Genomic DNA, 21,933 nt, shown 5'->3' on the forward strand with positions numbered 1-21,933 from the left:
CGCTACAGGGGAGTGGGAAGAGAGTGGCCAAGTGCCAGAATAGGCGCATCTTCCAGATGTGCCTTTTCTGGGGTGGCTGGGGGCAGATGTTTTTAGCCAGGGGGGTCCTATAACCATGGTCCCTCTCTAGGCTATTAATATCTGCCCCCAGTCACTGGCTTTCCCACTCTGGTGGAGAAAATTGCGCGGGAGCCCACGCCAATTTTTTCCGTGATTTAACCCTTTATTTTAACAGCTAGAGTTCCAAAATTTTGCACACAGACACTTGGAACATTATTAGTGAGGAATATGTACAAAAATAAGGGATATGAAATGGTTTACTGTATGTAAACCATGTCTCATATCCTGTCGGGTTTGAGAAGGAGATAGCAAAAGCTGGCAATTGAATCCACGTAGTATATTGCCCAGCCACGTAGTATATTGCCCAACCACGTAGTATATTGGCCAGCCACGTAGTATATTGCCCAGCCACGTAGTATATTCCCCAACCACGTAGTATATTGGACAGCCATGCAGTATATTGCCCAATCACGTAGTATATTGCCCAGCCACGTAGTATATTGCCCAGTCACGTACTATATTGCCCAGCTACGTACCCAGCCACATAGTATATTGCCCAGCCATGTAGTATATTGCATAGCGATGTAGTATATTGCACATCGACATAGTATATTGCACAGTGATGTAGTATACAGCACAGAGCCACGTAGTATACAGCACAGAGCCACGTAGTATACTGCCCAGTGACATAGTATATTGGCCAGTCATGTAGTATATTGCCCAGCCACGTATGTAACAGGTTAAAAAAGACTTAAAATAAAAAATAAACATATACTCACCTTCCGAAGAGCCCCTTGTAGTACTGACGCCTGTATGCGGTGCACACGGCAGCTTCCGGTCCCAGGGTTGGTATGAGCGCAGGACCTGTGATGATGTTGCGGTCACATGACCATGATGTCATGGATGGTCCTTCTCCCATAGCATCCTTTGTACCGGAACCTGCCGCTTGCACTGGCGAGGACAATGCGACGTCGGAGGGTGAGAATAACCTTTTTTTTAATTAGTATTATTTGTAACATTTGACTTTTTTACTACTGATGCTGCATACGCAGCATCAATAATAAATGGTTGGTCACACAGGGTTAATAGCTGCGTTAATGGAGAGCGTTACACCGCGGCATTACACGGTCCATTAACGCTGCCATTAACCCTGTGTGAGGGCTGACTGGAGGGGGTATGCAGCGGGCACTGACTGCGGGGAGTAAGGAGCGGCCATGTTGGCGCCAGACTGTGCCCATCGCTAATTGGTCGTGGGTGTTTTGCCACGACCAATCAGAGACTTGGATTTACATGACAGACATAGGCCGTGACCAATGAATATCTGTGACAGAAAGACAGATGGAAGTGACCCTTAGACAATTATATAGTAGATATAGACTGTATATATGTTTTCATGAATATTTGAGCCCATGGATCCATTGTATGTCCTTTTTGCAAGCTGGCGAGAAAATCTCGCTGTACGGATGCCATACGGATTACATACATAAAATACGCTGCCACACCCTGCCTATGGATGAAATACCGATCACTATTTTGGGAACATTTCTGCGGATTACGCATGTAAAATACGGACCATATTTCCCTAAGCTGAGTGTGACACCGGCCTTGGGAACATATTCTGTTTGATTTTAAGTCACCTTTGAGAGTAATTAATTAATCAATGTGTTTTACATGTCTAGTGCCCTTGACATGTCTAGTTTGTGTAAATGAATCAAAAGTGGCAGCTTACAATGGAGATTGCAAAGAGTTCGTTATCAAACATGATTTACTATATGCCATTAGGTTTATTCTTAAAAAGCCACAGTGATAATAGACAATGATGTTTTTGATTTTTCCTTTTAAAGCGGTTGTTTAGGTTCAGTTATACAACCCACTTATTTATTTTTTTGATGCACTGACATAATGAGTTATTCCTATCCAAATGTTACCCAGGCTAAATTACCGTAAATGAAAACTTCTCATTATTAATTCCAGGCATAATTTGAAGCCACAGGAAAATATATGTAAGCTCAGGTAATCACTATTCCTTATCAGAGTGAGAAAATAAAAATTGAGAGCTCTAACCTGAAATCTGTTTCATGTTGGAAATGTTTGCAATATATTTATCTAAGGCTCCTTTCACACTAGCGTCGGAATCTCCCCGTCGCAATGCGTCGGGGAGAGATTCCGACGCTAGCGTTTGCTGCATTGCACAATGGGTGCAGCGGATGCATTTTTCCGGCGCATCCGCTGCCCCATTGTAAGGTGCGGGGAGGTGGGGTGGAGTTCCGGCCGCGCATGCGCGGTCGGAAAAAGCGGTCCGTCAGGAGAAAAAAACGTTACATGTAGCGTTTTTTTCTCCCAACGGTCCGCAAAAGCACGACGCATCCGTCGCTCGACAGATGCGACGTGTGGCAATCCATCGCAAATGCATCGTCAATACAAGTCTAAGCACTTTTGCAGGATGCGCTTTTTCTGCAAAACGACGCATTGTGACGGATTGCAGAAAACGCTAGTGTGAAAGTAGCCTTATTGATTTGCCTGCTTCTCCCTGCATCTTCTTGCTTACAAATTTTCTTTAATGCCTGTATGACTTTGGGAATGCTCCTTGATTTGTAGACAGGTATTAAGGCAAATGTATTAAACTAGAGAATAATTGTTATTTATGCAGTTTTAATATGATACTAAAAATGGCTGGGACGTCGATACTTCACAAAAAACACACAATCAAGGCTGTATTTACAACCTTTATCTATGCTATTACACTATACTATTATAGAAATTTTTAAAAATATATCAACACTGGAGGAAGCACAACCAATCATTTCAGTAGGTTACAAAAAATATTTAGGTCTGCCTATAAAATGGAGCCTGAGGCCAGATTCATGCAGTCATGTGTCTCAGTCTGAGGATGGGCTGTGGTGCATAGACTGGCTGTAGGTCTTCTGATCGACAGCCTCATACATGCCTATTCAGGCTATGTGCACACATTGCGGATTAGGCTTAGGAATTTCTGGTGCGGATTCTGCCTATCCTGGCAGAAAACGCACCTGCGGATTTGTCACGTTTTTTGTGCGGTTCCGCAGCATTTTTTGTGCGTTTTGCTGCGGTTTTCTTGCGGATTTGCTGCGTTTTTTACCTCTGCGGTTTTCTATAATGGAATGGGTACAAAAACGCTGCAGATTCACAAAACAAGAAGTGACATGCTACTTCTTTTAAACCGCAGCGTTTCCGCAGCGGATTTTCCGCAAAGTGTGCACAGCATTTTTTTTTCTCATTGATTTACATTGTTCAAAACTCTGTAGCTTGATAAATATTTATCTCAATTTTTCCAATTGAAGAAATCTAGAAACCAGGACATTGAACTTTAGCTAATCAAACATTAAGGGTAAGTTCACACTAGATATTTTGTCAGCATTTTTTTCTGTAACAAAACTTGATCTCTTAGCAGGAAAGAAGCTGCAAAAAAAAAGCATGTTTGTGCATTTGTTGCAGCGGATTTGGCACACTAGATTTGCCTCTTGTGCATGCTGACAAAGTTTAGTGTTGAGAAAAAAAATGTTATTACTAAGAATCAAATTTTGGCATAAAAAGCGAAGCAAAACATGATACCTGCATTTGGTGTGTTTTTTCAACGTTTTTTCACCACCTACTCAAGTCAATGGGTGAAAAATGCTGAAAGAAATGACTTGCTCTATGTCTAAAAAACCATGCAAAGCACGAAATACTGATGACATATAAAATATATTAAAAAACAAATCAAAAATGCCTATTGTGAACTTAGCCTTAATTTTCTGAAAAGATACGTGCCTTCATAGTCTTTTGCAGTCTGTTTTCTACCCGAAGGATAATAGCGTTGAGATAAACAATCATTTAGTCAACAACTCTTTTATGCATATTGGCTACTTGAGACTTTATTCAGACAGCCACAATGTAAGTGTATTTTAGCATACATACATTGGTACGTGGCTGACCACCACTGTTGCCATGCGCGCCGGGTCACGTGCGCCATTCTTTCTGTGTTTCTGTGATTGATAGGCTGCTGTACACACATACAGCAGCCCTGCCCTGCCCTAGGCTCTGTTTAATTATGCACCTGCGTCTCAGCCTGTCTCACTCTTTATCTGTGGTGCTGGCCGGGCACTGTGGAGGTTGGACCTGAAATGTCTATGCCTGGACCTGGTCAACCTTTATCCTCGCTTGCCCCTCTGGCGCCATGGGAGTGATTCAGAAATGCTCCAGGTACAGCTTGCATTTAATGTGGTCTTGCTTTTAGGAGGCCTTTATGGCACAGCGAATATAAAAAACGAAGAGTAGGACTGCACCATTATGAGAATGCCGTGACATGGCGGGGTAGCTCAAAGAATTGATCAATTGTTTGCTAAATGTCTCAATTTGAAATACAGTTAGAAATCAACTTTATATATTGCTTTCTGACCATAGGCAGTGCTGGCTTCTCCCCTCTTTTGCTTTGATATCTCAGTTTGGACAAGGTTTTTATTACCCAAAACTAATATTATTAGGCTATGTTTACATGTTGCATTTTTGATGATCTTTTTTCTTCAAAAGCAGGTTTTGATGTGTTTTTGCTGCTATTCTTTTGGTGCGTTTTTATGATTTTGTTGCTTTTTTTTAGTACAGATTATATGTCTCATTTGTCTACAGTACAGGATTTATAAAGTTACTTTTATTCACCAAAAATGAAAGAATTAGCATGCAGCAGTTTTCAAAAACACAGCAGTTTTCCAATTGTCAGGAAAAAAAGCAATTGTGCGCATGAGATTTCTGTAATCTCATAGCTTTTGATGGTACTGTATAAATCAGCTTTTAATTAGCATGAAAAATGTTGCAAAAAAAAAAAACCAGTTCAAAAACAAAATATGTGAACGTAGTCTTACAGTGATTTATATAACGTAGGCCGGGGTCACACTTGCGAGTGTGATGCAAGAAACACGCGTGAGTCTCATGCATCAATACCCGGCACTGCCGCCGGCACTTGGGACCAGAACGTGCAGCTGCATAGAAATATGTGCAGCTGCACACTCTGGTCCGAGTGGCGGCGGCAGTGCCGGATATTGATGCATGAGACTCGAGCGAGTTTCTCGCATCACACTCGCAAGTGTGACCCCGGGTTGCAGCCTGGGGTGAAATATAGATGTTAACATGTAGCCACATCACAGTAACTAATTTCATACAGCATTGAGGTTTGAAACACAAAATCCAAATACCACAATAAGGATCTCTTTTCTGAAATGCATTTGTTTTTCTTCCCGGTGCTATTGAGGAGCAAATAATAGAAACATAAATTAAAGGTGGCAAATCTCATTGGGCTGAATCTGTTCTCGATCTTCTGGGTACACAGTAAATTAAATCTCAGAAACTAAACAACATTTCATGAACTCACGTATTTGGTTTCTCGGCCAGCTGATTTCATTGGAGGCCTTGGTATCTGTAAAGTAAAGGGAGTGATAAATGTTTTGTGTTACTATAATGCACATTGACAGCAAGTAGAAAATCAAATTTGTGTATAGAAAACATCAGAAACGATCTGCCAGTGACAGTGAGCTGAGCACAAAAAGGATATGAACTTTATTGTCTCCATATTGTTTCCAAAGCTGAAAACGCTGCAAAACATATTTTAGATTTAGATAATGGTTGAATCCATAGTGCATTTAAATCCTTTATATAATCTATGATAAAATAAAACATAAACTTTCTGACACCAAATATTTTGGGAAGGTGAGTACACAAATTACTTTTATTACTTTTAGTGGCTCTATAGCAGCAAATTCACAAATTAGTCTGATTTAGAAATCAGATTGGTTAAAATTTCTCAGAAGCTTTTTCTGTGGATCTGCTGCAAAAATGTGCAGTGAATGTACCATTTTTTTCACATTTTTAAAGGTTGTTTGTCAGCTTTGAACTTTTAAGTGCACCTTCCCACTTACTTAATATTCCCTATATCTGCACTCCCCTCTTTGATTGACAGGTCTGGATTTATATAACCAGAAAATGGCAAAGATAGATGGAAAACAAGTAGATGGGTAGGTGCACTAAATTGCTTGTCCACGCAAGGATGCACCGTGCTCCTGTACTTACTATACTTAGTTCGAAGAGTCATTCTGTGCCGACAAAGCTCCAATTATTCACAAAACATCATTTAATTTGGTAATTTTTATTATATATTTTTATTTATATGCTTGTAATCAGATATTTTATATAATAAAACTAGAAACTCTTTATTATACAGAATGGTATACACTGCCTCATTTTATATCAAAATTAACATTTTTGTTCCATTATAATCAACTGTTTTAACAGAGTAATGTAAAGACATGTCTGTAATGATGCTGTAATACTAATTACATTGATACCTTTGGCAAAGCAATCCACTTTGTTGTTGTTCTTTAATCACCATTTTAAATTTTCTGCTAATTAGATTTCAGTGCACAGGGTCCGGACTGTGCACTCAGGCTTCTCTACAATTGATTCCTCTTTGTGATTCCCTGGCTGCCTCTGGTCTTTAAATAATAGTTACTGCTTTTTCAATGACCTAACTTCTCTGTTTGAATTCTCCTCTTCAAACAAAGATGGGTGGTGGAAAAACAGGGTATCACAAACAAGAGGTGAAGGCCCAGTGTACAATCGAACCCTGGTGCACTGAAATGTAATTAGCAGAAGATTAAATGGTTAAAAAGAACAACAAAGCAGATTTCTTCACCAAAGGTATCAATTTATTCTTGTTACAGCACCGTTACAACCTTTACAATACAAAATTGTGACAGGTTCTCTTTAACCCTTAACCCATCTGACGTACTATCCCGTCAAGGTGACCTGGGACTTACAGTGCCTACAAGTAGTATTCAACCCCCTGCAGATTTAGCAGGTTTACACATTTGGAATTAACTTGGCATAGTGACATTTGGACTGTAGATCAGCCTGGAAGTGTGAAATGCACTGCAGCAAAAAAGAATGTTATTTCTTTGCTTATTTTTTTTTTTAAATTGTGAAAAGTCTTTTCAGAGGGTCATTTATTATTCAACCCCTCAACCCACCAGAATTCTGTTTGGTTCCCCTAAAGTATTAAGAAGTAGTTCAGGCACAAAGAACAATGAGCTTCACATGTTTGGATTAATTATCTCTTTTTCCAGCCTTTTCTGACTATTTAAGACCCTCCCCAAACTTGTGAACAGCACTCATACATGGTCAACATGGGAAAGACAAAGGAGCATTCCAAGGCCATCAGAGACAAGATCGTGGAGGGTCACAAGGCTGGCAAGGGGTACAAAACCCTTTCCAAGGAGTGGGGCCTACCTGTCTCCACTGTTGGGAGCATCATCCAGAAGTGGAAGGCTTATGGAACTACTGTTAGCCTTGCACGGCCTGGACAGCCTTTGAAAGTTTCCTCCCGTGCCGAGGCCAGGCTTGTCCAAAGAGTCAAGGCTAACCCAAGGACAACAAGGAAGGAGCTCCGGGAAGATCACATGGCAGTGGGGACATTGGTTTCAGTCAATACCATAAGTAACATACTCCACCGCAATGGTCTCCGTTCCAGACAAGCCCGTAAGGTACCTTTACTTTCAAAGCGTCATGTCAAGGCTCGTCTACAGTTTGCTCATGATCACTTGGAGGACTCTGAGACTGACTGGTTCAAGGTTCTCTGGTCTGATGAGACCAAGATCGAGATCTTTGGTGCCAACCACACACGTGACGTTTGGAGACTGGATGGCACTGCATACGACCCCAAGAATACCATCCCTACAGTCAAGCATGGTGGTGGCAGCATCATGCTGTGGGGCTGTTTCTCAGCCAAGGGGCCTGGCCATCTGGTCCGCATCCATGGGAAGATGGATAGCACGGCCTACCTGGAGATTTTGGCCAAGAACCTCCGCTCCTCCATCAAGGATCTTAAGATGGGTCGTCATTTCATCTTCCAACAAGACAACGACCCAAAGCACACAGCCAAGAAAACCAAGGCCTGGTTCAAGAGGCAAATCAAGGTGTTGCAGTGGCCTAGTCAGTCTCCTGACCTTAACCCAATTGAAAACTTGTGGAAGGAGCTCAAGATTAAAGTCCACATGAGACACCCAAAGAACCTAGATAACTTGGCGAAGATCTGCATAGAGGAGTGGGCCAAGATAACTCCAGAGACCTGTGCCGGCCTGATCAGGTCTTATAAAAGACGATTATTAGCTGTAATTGCAAACAAAGGTTATTCCACAAATTATTAAACCTAGGGGTTGAATAATAATTGACCCACACTTTTATGTTTAAAATTTATAAAAATTTAACTGAGCAACAAAACTTTTTGGTTTGTAAGATTTATGCATCTGTTAATAAATCCTGCTCTTGTTTGAAGTTTGAAGGCTCTAACTTATTTGCATCTTATTAAACCTGCTAAATCTGCAGGGGGTTGAATACTACTTGTAAGCACTGTAATTCCCAGGGACAGGATAGTACTTCATAGTGAACGGCCATGCTCACGGGGGGAGCGTGGCCGGGTATCAGCTGAATATCGCAGCTGACATCCGGCAGTATGTGTCAGGAGCGGTCACGGACCGCCCCCGGCACATTAACCCCCAGCACACTGCGATTAAACATGATCACAGCATTCCGGGGCATAGGGAAGCATCGCGCAGGGATCTCCACTTTGCACTGACGAGGGGCAGTACCCCGAAACAGTGTTTGCAAATTGAGATTCTGGTTTGGCTATTATCCTAAGTCATGTGACAAGGCCCGTTAAAGGGTTGACATTGACTGTTAGGATTGCTAGTTCCAATAGGTGGCACTAGAGTTCTAGTCCTCTTTCTCTCTGAAGAGACAATTTGCATATTTCCCAGAGGAGCATTACGGCTTTAAGTCTCCTCACCTCGACATGCTTATCATGTCACTCTCTGCAAGGAGAAACGATACTTCTTGGATCCCTTAACTAGAAGCAATGTTTTAGAGAAGTACACAGACAAAGAGACGACTGTGTTTGTAGGTTCTTTACATATGAATTTGCTGTTTGTGTTAAGCTTTATGCTTAGTGTAATTCACAAGGAGGCAGATATACAGTATGACACAGGGATCTGCTCTTGCATTCACTTTCCTCTCAGGCACAGCTTTGGTCATCTCTAGTAGGGTTGAGCGAAACGGATCGGACAAATTCAAAAATCGCCAACTTTCGGCAAAGTCAGGTTTCGTGAAACCCGACCCGATCCTAGTGTGGGATCGGCCATGATGTCGGCGATCTTTGCGCCAAAGTCGTGTTTTGTATGACATTTTCAGTGCCATTTTTCAGCCAATGAAGGAGGACGCAGAGTGTGGGCAGCGTGATGACATAGGTCTCGGTCATTACTATCTTAGAGAAGGGCATGACAGTGACTGGCTTGCTTTCTGCCGTGTCACAGGGGCTATAAAGGGGCGTGCACGCCGACCGCCATCTTACTTCTGCCAATCCTAGCATAGGGAGAGGTTGCTGCAGCTGCATCAGAAGAAGGGATATAGTTAGGGAGGGAAGATTAAGCCCCGAAACTGCTTGTGCTGTAGCGATTTCCACTGTCCAACACCACCTTTTCTTTGCAGGGACAGTGGAGTTTATATTTTTGTGCATCAGCTCTGTAGCTTATTAGGCTGCCTTATAAGGCTCCCTGATAGCTGCATTGCCGTTTGTATGCTGCTGTGCAAACCAACTGCTTTTTTAAAAGCAAAAATCCTGTTGCTCCTTTCTGCACAGTTATCTTCTTTATTTGTCCACACTTTTATGTGCAGCAGTCCTTTTTATTGCTGCCATACTTGTCCTGAGATCATTGTAGGGAGATTGAAATTGTACTACAGTTCTTGTATTTTTTCATATATCTTCCAGCCACGTTCTGCCACTTACATTTTGTAGTGTTATACACTGGGCCTTAATTTTGGTGCATTCTCCCCCCCAAAAAAGGGAGATTCAAATTGTCACAAAGTGGATCTACATCAGTTCTGTTAGTTTGTCGTATATCTTCCAGCCACGTTCTGCCACTTACATTGTGTAGTGTTATACACTGGGCCTGAGTTTTGGTGCAGTCTCCCCCCCAAAAAAGGGAGATTTAAATTTTCACAAAGTGGATCTACGTCACTTCTCTTAGTTTGTCGTATATCTTCCAGCCACGTTCTGCCACTTACATTGTGTAGTGTTATACACTGTGCCTGAGTTTTGGTGCAGTCTCCCCCCCAAAAAAGGGAGATTCAAATTGTCACAAAGTGGATCTGCGTCAGTTCTGTTAGTTTGTCGTATATCAGCCAGCCACGTTCTGCCACTTACATTGTGTAGTGTTATACACCGGGGCTGAGTTTTGGTTCAGTCTCCCCAAAAAAAGGGAGATATAAATTCTCAACAAGTTTATATACCCCTTCTACCTTGTTTTACAGTACCATATAACGGTTGTTATTTTGGTTAGATTTTCCCAAAAATGAGGAAGTCTGGTGGAAGTGGCCGTGGGCGGTCGTTGCCAGCTGGTACTGATGGTGGTGGTGGTGGTGGTAGCGCATCTGGTGGTAGTGGGAAAAGCAAAATAGCACCAAAGGCTCGAGGTGTTGAGCCAGCGTCATCGTCTGGTTACACAAGGCCTCGAAGGCTCCCTTATCTGGGAGTAGGGAAACAGCTTTTAAAGCCGGAGCAGCAGGAAAAAGTTTTGGCTTTCCTTGCTGACTCAGCCTCTAGCTCTTTCGCCTCCTCCTCAGAAAGTTTGAAATATAAAAGCAGCGAGTCGTCAGTGGATGCTCCTGGTTAGGAACAAGTAGCTTCCTTGTGTCCTTCACCCAAACCAAAAGTGAAGGATGCGGCAGGCGACACTACAGGTTACTCCATGGAGCTCTTTACACATACTGTGCCTGGGTTAGAAAGGGAAATTGTTAACAGCCCATTACAAGATGAATCGGACATGGAGTGCACTGATGCACATCCACAGCTAGATTATAATGCTGTTCCATTGACTCAGATCACTACATTGCCCTCGCAGTGTACTGAGCCAGAATCTGACCATGATGAGACTATGGTGCCCCGTCATGAACGCTATAGTACCTTACACTGTGACACATAGGAAGGTGCACAAGACATTGAAGAGGAGGAGATAGATGACCCAGTTGTTGACCCAGATTGGCAGCCATTGGGGGAAGAGGGTGCCGCTGCCAGTAGCTCAGAAGCGGAGGAGGATGATCCGCAGCAGCCATCTACATCGCAACAGCTTTCATGTGGCAGGTCCGTATCTGGCCAAAAATGTTTGTCAAAACCAAAAAGAGTTTTATGACAGCGTGGCCATCTGGTGAAAGTAGCACAGTGTGCAATGCCTGAAAAGGTATTCCATAGTAGGAAGAGTGCAGTGTGGGAATTTTTTAACCAAGATCCGAATGATCAGTGCAAATTTATCTGTAAGAAATGCTTAAAGACCTTTAGCAGATGGAATAATCTCCAAAATTTAAATACAACGTGCATGCTTAGACATTTAACCAGCATGCACTTGCAAGCCTGGACTAACTACCAAACGTCCCGTACCTTTGGTGCACCTGCTCAGAATGAAGGTAGTCAGCAATGCTACATTGCTTCCCTCACTGTAGGCCCACAGGTTAGGACACCGCCAGCAGCAAATGTGGAGGTATCGTTGCAAGGCCAAAGCAGTCAGGGAATCACAAGGTTCTTGGTAGGAAAGACTGTATGTAGGCCAACATCAAGAATACCATCACCAACCCTCTCTCAATCTGCCATGTCCACCACCACCCCCGCTAGTTCCACCATATGCAGCTCTCCAGTCCAGCTCACCCTACAAGAGACTCTCGTTAGAAAAAGAAAGTACTCATCCTCTCATCCATGTACACATGGTTTGAACGCCCATATTGCTAGACAAATCTCGTTAGAGATGATGCCCTACCGGTTGGTTGAAAGCAAAGCTTTCAAAGCCCTGATGGCCTACGCAGTACCACGCTATGACCTACTCAGTCGACACTTTTTTTTGAGAAAAGCCATCCCAGCCCTCCACCAGCATGTCAAAGACCGCATTGTCCGTGCACTGAGGCAATCAGTCAGTAGAAAGGTGCACCTCACAACAGATGCATGGACCAGTAGGCATGGCCAGGGATGTTACGTATCCATCACGGCACACTGGGTTAATGTGGTGGATGCAGGGTCCACAGGGGACAGCCATAGTGGGACAGTTCTGCCTAGCCCATGGTCTAGGAAACAGTTGGCTGTAGGTGTTCGCCACCCCTCCTCCAGAAGTGAAAGCTCGTCCACAGACCGCAGTCGCACGACCACTCCATTCGCAGCTGACAGTGTTGCACACGAGGTGTCCCATTATGGAACAGCTAGTGGTAAGCGTCAGCAGGGTGTGCTACAAATGAAGTGTTTTGGCGACAACAGACACACCGCGGAAGTACTGGCCGAGTACTTGCAGCAAGAAACTCAGTCATGGCAGGGCAGTGTTCATCTTGAGGCAGGAAAGGTAGTCAGTGATAACGGAAGGAATTTTATGGCTGCCATAGCCCTTTCAGAACTGAAACCCATACCTTGACTGGCTCACACCTTGAACCTGGTGGTGCAGTGCTTCCTGAAAAATTATCCGGGGTTATCAGCCCTGCTCCTGAAGGTGCGAAGACTTTGCTCGCACATCCGCCGGTCGCCCGTACACTCTTTCCGTATGCTGAACATCAGCGATCGCTGAATCTTCCCCAGCACCACCAAATAATCGAGGTTGCAACAAGGTAAAACTCCACACTGCACATGCTTCAGAGGCTGTGCGAACAGAGGCGTGCTGTAATTTATTTGTGGGAGGATACACATACACGGGCAGGCAGTTGGATGGCAGACATGGAGTTGTCTGGTGTGCAGTGGTCAAAGCTACAAGACCTCTGTCAAGTCCTTCCGTGTTTTGAGGAATGCACACGGGTGGTAAGTGCAGACGACGCCATCATAAGCATGAGCATCCCACTAATGCGTCTGCTGATGCAAAGTTTGATGCACATTAAGGAACAGGCGTCTGCAGCTGAGGAGGAGGGAAGCCTTGATGACAGTCAGCCTTTGTCTGCTCAGGGAACTCTCCTGGATGAGGTGGCAGATGAAGAGTAGGAGGAGGATGATGGGGATGAATATTTATGGGAGGAGCATGCTTCTCAGGGGGCAATAGAAACTGGTGGCGTTACAAGGTCAGGTACAGGGTTTTTGCGGGACACAAGTGATGTTGATTTGCAAGATAGTGCTCCTCAACCCAGCACAAGCAGTGAATTGACACCTGGAACATTGGCCCACATGGCTGAGTATGGCTTGCGTATCTTAAAAAAGGGACCCCCGCATTATCAAAATTATGACTGATGATGATTACTGGTTGGCCTGCCTCCTGGATCCACGATATAAAGGAAAATGACAAAATATCATTCCACATGAGAACCTTGAGCAAATATTGGCTACCAAACAAGCAACTCTTGTAGACCGTTTGGTTCAGGCATTCCCAGCACACACAGTGGCGGTGATGGTTCTCACACGAGCTGTAGGGGGCATCATGGCAGAGGTGTTAGAGGTGCACAAATCTGAAGTGGCATTGGACAGAGGGGTTTTATGACCAGGTTGTGGAGTGATTTTGCAATGACCGCAGACACGACAGGTACTGCTGCATCGATTCAAAGTGACAGGAGACAGCATTTGTCCAGTATGGTTACGAACTATTTTTCCTCCCTTATCGATGCTCTCCCTCACAGGTCATTCCCCTTTGATTACTGGGCATCTAAAATAGACACCTGGCCTGAATTGGCAGAATATGCAATATGAATTCAGTGCTGCTGGTTCAATACTGACCGAAGAAAGGACACGTCTGGCTACCCAAAATGTTGATGATCTAACCTTCATTAAAATGAACCAATCATGGATTTCAAATTATTTTGCCCCACCTTCCCCTGCTGACACGTAGGTTGCCTGAAAAATGTCTTGCTTTTGGCCTCCTCTTACTGACTGCTCCAATTCCTCCATTTGAAGCTGCTGAATGTCCACCATAGGTCATTTTTATACCTCCCTAAATGGGCTGACTTCCCCCACAGGGCTGTGGTCACCACTTGGCGCAATCACCCATGCAAGTGCCGTTTGCCTGGACAGGTGGGTGTGCCCACTCTTGGGCGACGGCACTGGCACAGGGTCCCTCATAGTACAATGAAATGTCTCTGACGGTGGTGGTGCACAACCAACATCAGACACACTGTCGTAATATGAGAGGCCCTGTGCCAGCACCGCCGCCCATGAGGGAATGTTCCACCCAGCTCGAACAGTGCTCTACCACTTGCAAAACTTACCTCTCCCTGCTCCACCACTGTGTAGTCTGTGCTGTTAAGTCCTTCAATGGCACTGCCAATACAAATTTGTTGAAATGACAGATGATATTAAAAATATGCAGGGGCCCTGGCCTTCATTTAGACCAGTTAATACTTTGCGCCAACTACCATTGTCTGTTACTCAGCAGAGGAGCCCACCCCTGAATCTAGCTATGCCACCTGTTTATTTATGAACTATTTTTTGGCAGACATTTAGCCCACTTTATTATTTTGGCCTACTAACTGTGTCAGCTACTCATTACAGTTGTCCTCCACTGAATAAAGCAATGCTGCCTGTTTAGTCCTGTTACCAATTTTGAACTTCACTTGGCCTACTTACTATTTTGGGCCTAATAACTGTGTCAGCTTCTCATTACAGTTGTCCTCCACTGAACAAAGCAATGCCGCCTTTTTAGTCCTGTTACCAATTTTGAACTGCATTTAGCCTACTTTATCATTTGGGCCTACTACCTGTGTCTGGCTGTCAGCCACTCATTACAGTTGTCCTCCTCCACTGAACAAAGTAATGCCACCTGTGTACTACTGTTACCAATTTTGAACTGCATTTAGCCTACTTTTTATTTTGGGTCTACTAAGTCTGTCTGTGCCACTCATTGCAGTTGTCGTCCTCCACTGAACAAAGAAATGTCGCCTGTGTACTCCTGTTACCAATTTTGAACTGCATTTAGCCTCCTTTTTTATTTTGGGCCTATTAAGTCTGTCTGTGCCACTGAGAGTGTAGCAAGTAATGGTTCGTCTTAACACGGAGTCTCAAATATGGCAGAATTAGAGTTCAGTCACTTCTGACCTACAATAGGCATATATTTATAGTACATATTTATATTTATAGGCCTAACCGACCGCTGCGCTCTGCAAATGACTTTCGACTAAACTCTGCCCTAATCCGTACCTCCCACTCCCGACTCCAAGACTTCTCCCGTGCTGCGCCAATCCTCTGGAATGCTCTACCCCAAGATATTAGGACCATCCACAATTTGCATAGTTTTAGGCGCTCGCTCAAAACACATTTGTTCAGAGCGGCCTATCACATTCAGTAATCAAAGTTATTTCAGGTTTGTGTGTGTAGCCCATTCACTATCTCCATCTATCCCCCACCCCCTTAAGATGGCTGGACCATCATTGTAAATACATCATTGTAAATACAAACCTGTGCTTTATATTTCCCCACCTCATAGTAGTTTGTAAGCGCTCACGAGCAGGGGCGGCTTATTTCGCTTTAATTATTGTATTGTTAACGTTGTTACCTATGACTGTTGTGTTTGAAACTGTTAAACTGTAAAGCGCTGTGGAATATGTTGGCGCTATATAAATAAAGATTATTATTATTTTTGGACCTAATAACTGTGTCAGCCTCTCATTACAGTTGTCCTCCGCTGAACAAAGCAATGCCGCCTTTTTAGTCCTGTTACCAATTTTGAACTGCATTTAGCCTACTTTATCATTTGGGCCTACTACCGGTGTCTGGCTGTCAGCCACTCATTACAGTTGTCCTCCTCCACTGAACAAAGAAATGCAACCTGTGTACTCCTGTTACCAATTTTGATCTGCATTTAGCCAACTTTTTTATTTTGGGCCTACTAAGTCTCTCTGTACCACTCATTACAGTTGTCCTCCTCCACTGAACAAACCAATGCTGCCTGTGTACTCCTGTTACCAATTTCGAAATGCATTTAGCCTACTTTATTATTTGGGCCTATATCTGTGTTTCATCCTCATCCTGCCCATTGCCCAGCCACTGCTTGATGAGTCTGCTGGTACATTGACCCAGACCACTACATTCCATTTGCACTCTACACAGCCAGAATCTGACCCTGCTGAAAGTCAGGTTCCCCTTCCCGCATACCATACCACCTTACACGGGGACGAAGAGGAAAGTGCAGATGAAAGTGCAGGTTCCTTTATCAGGTGGGGGGGCATACTCGTTGGCACTGGCACAGGGCCCCTCATAGTACGCAAAAGTGTCTCTGGCAGTGGGAGGCGCCACCCGCCGTCAAACACAACACCGTACTATGAGGGGCCCTGTGCCAGTGCCAACTAGTGGGCCCCCCCTGCTTGCTCAGGATCACAGCACTTGCAAAGTTGAAATACTTACCTCTCCCTGCTCCACCGCCGTGACGTATTCCACGTTTCTTGGGCCCTCAAAAATCTTGAGCCAGCCCTACCCCCCACAACTTTAGCTAAATGACCCCCTGTTTTCAATGCCTAACAAATATTATAAAGTAAATTAAGATTGACAAGCTTCAGTAATACGAATTGATGTGTTTGACATTAAAATGGGCACTGTAGGTGTTTTCCTGTCCTCCACTCACTGCCGACTTTGATTCCCCATTGACTTGCATTGGGTTTCATGTTTCAGTCGGCCCCCGACTTTTTGAAATAATCGTCCGATTTCACCCGACCCTACTTTTGACAAAGTCGGGTTTCGCAAAACCGACTCGATCCTAAAAAAGTAAGTCGCTCAACTCTAATCTCTAGTATTAACCCCCTAACACTCAATGACGTGCAGTGTCCGTCATTGGATGCCTCTTCCTCCATCGCCAGAGCCAGCACCTTTTCCAGCACATATGATACCTAATGTGATCAACTTAAGGGGTTAAACTGTTATATGCATATGTGTATATACACAAATAAATATATGTGCAATCCACAGGTTCAAAATACTTACATAGGTAGATTTTCTCTCAGATTTCAGCTTTGGAGATCTTGATGCAGCGTTAGAGTGCTGATCATGAAAAAAATTAAATAAAAACTCGGTGTGTTTATTCTTATATTGCAAAATATATGTGTATATCTGTAAAATTATTATATCAATGTTGTACATGACAAACAAATGCTTAAAATGATTTTCAGCCTCAAAATACGTAAATTTGCTTAAAACTTAAGTTTTATAGCTTACTGAAATGTTTCCAGGTGCCTGCATTTTTAATGTGTGAAGTTGGTCCCATAACTGCTTATTTCAGTAGCTGAGCCACCCCCTTCTCTGTCATAGCTGAAATAGAAAGAGAAGGGGGCTAAATTTGCTAATGAAATAAACAGACAACTTCACATGCAGCATCGAAAATGTAGGAGGAAAAGTGATGAGGATTGGATGGAGAGGCTACCTAATGAACTGGGCACTAGAGCTATATTACAAAGTTACGTAACATAATATTTATAGCTGATTTAAGAATATATTCTATTTTCTCCCAGACAAAAATCCCTTTAGGGATAGATTATAGACTTACAGACACATTTTCATTGATGTGGTTCCAAGCTACTGCTACTGTATTAAACACTATTACATTTGAGAGGTCTGCTCTTATCAATGTCTCCATTCATCAAGAGGAAGATTAGATCTAAGAGCAAGGGAAAGGAGAAATATTCCCTTAAAAAATGTCAGGAAATTCTACTGATCAATCCATGTGCCAACATTTAATTATAGTTTTGAAAAAAATAAGGTGCAAAGAGAAATAATTAGTTCAAATATGATGAGGAAGGTATATTATACTGCAGGCTTCTTTCAGAACTAGCTGAAAATTGTTTATAGACACTTTCTTAAAATATTTGCTCAGATCTTATGGTTCAATGTTCTTTGCTGCACCACTTTTAGGAATTATCAATTTTTTTTTTACATTACTTAGGTGTCATTTTTTGTGTAAGTACTACATTTTCCAGTGAATTGAGAGGATATACTGTATATACTTTACATTTATTTCTTTTTAACAAAATATATAAGAGAAATTGAAAAAAGTGTATATTTAAGTGTTACTCTAATTTAATAAATCAGACAAATATATGCATACACAATAAACATTTTATTTAGATGCACAACTACACAATAAAAATAAAGTGGAAAAGTTACTAGTTAAAACAAAGAAAGAGCAATGAAAGCAAGGGGAGCCTGATAGGAGACACAAAATAGTGAAAATAGGATTACAATATAAAGGGTAGCCATCAGATGACAAAATACTACCAAGGAGTAATAACAGGGATGAATAGGAATATACAGCTCTGGCAAAAATTAAGAGACCACTGCACAGTTTTGGAAAAATCAGCTTCATTCTACTTAATGTGATTCTGATTAGGTGATCACCTGAACCAAATCATATTTAAAGGGAAGGTGCCATCAAAAAATTTTTTTTTTCAGAAATTGTAAAAATGTAAAGAATTAATGATTACATTTTCTTAAAAAATATTATCATTTGTTTATAATTTAGTAAAATATGAAAAATAATTTGAAAAGTTTTGGAATTTCCACTTTTCAACACTAGGGGGAGCAGCTGCTGAAATTTCAGAAAAACCTAGTGTACAACTAGCTCACATTACAGCACTGCAGTAATTCTGGGCGGAGTCTGCTGACGTGTGTGATGTCTCTCCTCCCCTCCTGGGTGTTTGCTAAAGGATTAGAGAGGATGATATTCAGGAACCCAGTGAGCAGCCATTTTGTTGGTGACTGCAGAGTATGGCTGCCGTCACACTATCAGTATTTGGTCAGTATTTTACCTCAGTATTTGTAAGCCAAAACCAGGAGTAGAACAATTAGAGGAAAAGTATAATAGAAACATATGCACCACTTCTGTATTTATCACCCACTCCTGGTTTTGGCTTACAAATACTGAGGTAAAATACTGACCAAATACTGATAGTGTGAAGGCAGCCTTAGGCTACTTTCACACTAGCGTTGTTGGCTGTACGTTGCAATGCGTCGTTCAGGAGAAAAAACACATCCTGCAAAGTTGTCTGCAGGATGCGTTTTTTCCCCATAGACTAACATTACCGACGCATTGCGACGTATTGCCACACGTCACAACTGTCGTGCGACGGTTGTGTCATGTTTTGGTGGACCGCCGCCACAAAAAAAGTTACATGTAACGTTTGTGCGTCGAGTCCACCATTTTCGACCGCGTATGCACGGCCGAAACTCCGCCCCCTCATGCCCAGACCTAACAATGGGGCAGCGGAAGCGTCGTAAGACTGCTTCTGCTGCCCACATCGGACATTTCTTTCACAGCATACGTCGGTACGACGCACTGCGAAAGGCTCGTACCGACGCTAGTGTGAAAGCAGCCTTATACTGACAAGTAGACAGTCACCGAGGATGGCAGGCAGCAAAGATTCTGGGAGATATGTGGTGGAGGGAGCAGGGTGACAGCAGCACAGAGTATTTCAGGAGAGCAGTGTGCTGGTCTATGGGGGCCCCCTGTTTGGTGTGCGGAGCAGCCAGGGATTGTACATAGAGCGCTATCTTTTATACACATGGATGGACCGTCTGCTCCACAGAAATCCAGGAAACATTTCTGCGGATTGATGGCCTGGTCTGATCCAGACTTTGCATACAGACCCCATTCCCCTCCTCAGATCCCGTCTTCTCCATCCTGTCCTGGCAATATGTGAAAGCGAGGCGACAGGCGCAGTCCGGGGTGACGCTGGGAAGGAAATGTAGCCATATAGTAATAAAAATGAGACCCCTCTCTTCAGCTGCCTCACCAGCCTTCCCCTGACTACACCTAACTGGAGGTCATGCTGCCCCCTCTATTACCCCAGACCCGCGTGCAGGTGCTCAGCCAGAACCACCATAGAATGGGTCCGCTTTCTGAAGATAATACTGCCATAGTGTTCTCACATAATACCGCCATATAGATCACACACAATACTATCAAATGGATCACACAATACTGTCATACAGTTCTCACATAATACCACCATATAGATCACACATAATACCGCCAGTGTTCTCACATACCGCCATATAGATCACACATAATACCGCCAGTGTTCTCATATACCGCCATATAGATCACACATAATACTGCCAGTGTTCTCACATAATACCGCCATATAGATCACACACAATACTATCAAATAGATCACACAATACTGTCATACAGTTCTCACATAATACCACCATATAGATCACACATAATACCGCCAGTGTTCTCACATACCGCCATATAGATCACACATAATACCGCCAGTGTTCTCACATACCGCCATATAGATCACACATAATACCGCCAGTGTTCTCACATACCACCATATAGATCACCCATAATACTGCCAGTGTTCTCACATACCACCATATAGATCACACATAATACTGCCATAGTGTTCTCACATAATACCGCCATATAGATCACACATAATGCTGCCAGTGTTCTCACATAATACCGCCATATAGATCACACACAATACCACCATATAATTCTCACAATACTGATCAAGCATAATACCACCATACAGATCACATAATACCGTCATATAGATCTCACATAATGCCATAATACAGCATGACGCTCGCAGCTCCTGTTATCGTACACATTGAGTTGCGTGTGCAATGGGGAAAGATATGCAGGGGGGAGAGGAGTGCATAGAAGTGGATTAGATACACGGTTCACCAGACAGTATCACACAGGAGAGGATTAGATACACGGCTCAGCAGTCAGTATTTCACAGGATTAGGCTATGTGCACACGTCAGGATTTTTTCCTGACATAATCCTGAGAATTCTGCCAGAAATCCGCGTGCTTTTTTTGCGCGGATTTCTTGCGGAATTTGCGCGTTTTTTGCGCGTATTTTTTGCGGTTTTTTTGCTTTTTTTTTTTATTTTCAGGAATGTCCTTTTTGATAGGAAATCCGCAAAAATATAGAGCATGTCCGGATTTTTTGCGGTATGCGTTTTTTTTGCGGAAAAAAACGCTAACATCTGCACAAAAAATGCGGAATGCATTCTAAATGATAGGATGCATAATGTTAGCTTTTTTTAGTGGATTTATAGCGTTTTTATGGCGAAATTCCGCAAAAAAAAAAAAACGCTAAAAATCCGGACGTGTACACATAGCCTTAGATACACAGGTCAGCACAGGATAGGATTAGATACACGGTTCACCAGACAGTATCACACAGGAGAGGATTAGATACACGGCTCAGCAGACAGTATCACACAGGAGAGGATTAGATACATGGCTCACCAGACAGTATCACACTGGAGAGGATTAGATACACGGCTCAGCAGTCAGTATTCCACAGGAGGATTAGATACACGGCTCAGCAGACAGTATCACACAGGAGAGGATTAGATACACGGCTCAGCAGTCAGTATTCCACAGGAGGATTAGATACACGGCTCAGCACAGGATAGGATTAGATACACAGCTCAGCAGACAGTATTACACAGGAGAGGATTAGATACACGGCTCAGCAGACAGTATCACACAGGAGGATTAGATACACAGGTCAGCACAGGATAGGATTAGATACATGGCTCACCAGACAGTATCACACAGGAGAGGATTAGATACACGGCTCAGCAGTCAGTATTCCACAGGAGGATTAGATACACAGGTCAGCACAGGATAGGATTAGATACACGGCTCAGCAGACAGTATTACACAGGAGATGATTAGATACACGGCTCAGCAGACAGTATCACACAGGATAGGATTAGATACACGGCTCAGCAGACAGTATCACACAGGAGAGGATTAGATACACGGCTCAACAGTCAGTATTCCACAGGATTAGATACACAGGTCAGCACAGGATAGGATTAGATACATGGCTCACCAGACAGTATCACACAGGAGAGGA

The 21,933-nt window shown here is 43.1% G+C and overlaps 1 protein-coding gene across 2 annotated transcripts in view; it reads right to left on the reverse strand.

Moving 5' to 3' along the window:
- MLIP (muscular LMNA interacting protein) overlaps nt 1-21,933 on the reverse strand; it is a 407,499-nt gene that overhangs the window by 129,062 nt on the left and 256,504 nt on the right. For both annotated transcript variants that reach the window (XM_069726767.1, XM_069726768.1), the window contains 2 exons: nt 17,033-17,089; nt 5,444-5,488 (listed from right to left, as the gene is read on the reverse strand). In XM_069726767.1, the coding sequence (XP_069582868.1) occupies nt 5,444-5,488; nt 17,033-17,089 (102 nt within the window). The remainder of the gene's footprint in view (nt 1-5,443; nt 5,489-17,032; nt 17,090-21,933) is intronic.

Source organism: Ranitomeya imitator, chromosome 5 (genome assembly GCF_032444005.1).
Source record: "Ranitomeya imitator isolate aRanImi1 chromosome 5, aRanImi1.pri, whole genome shotgun sequence".
Lineage (NCBI taxonomy): Eukaryota > Metazoa > Chordata > Amphibia > Anura > Dendrobatidae > Ranitomeya > Ranitomeya imitator.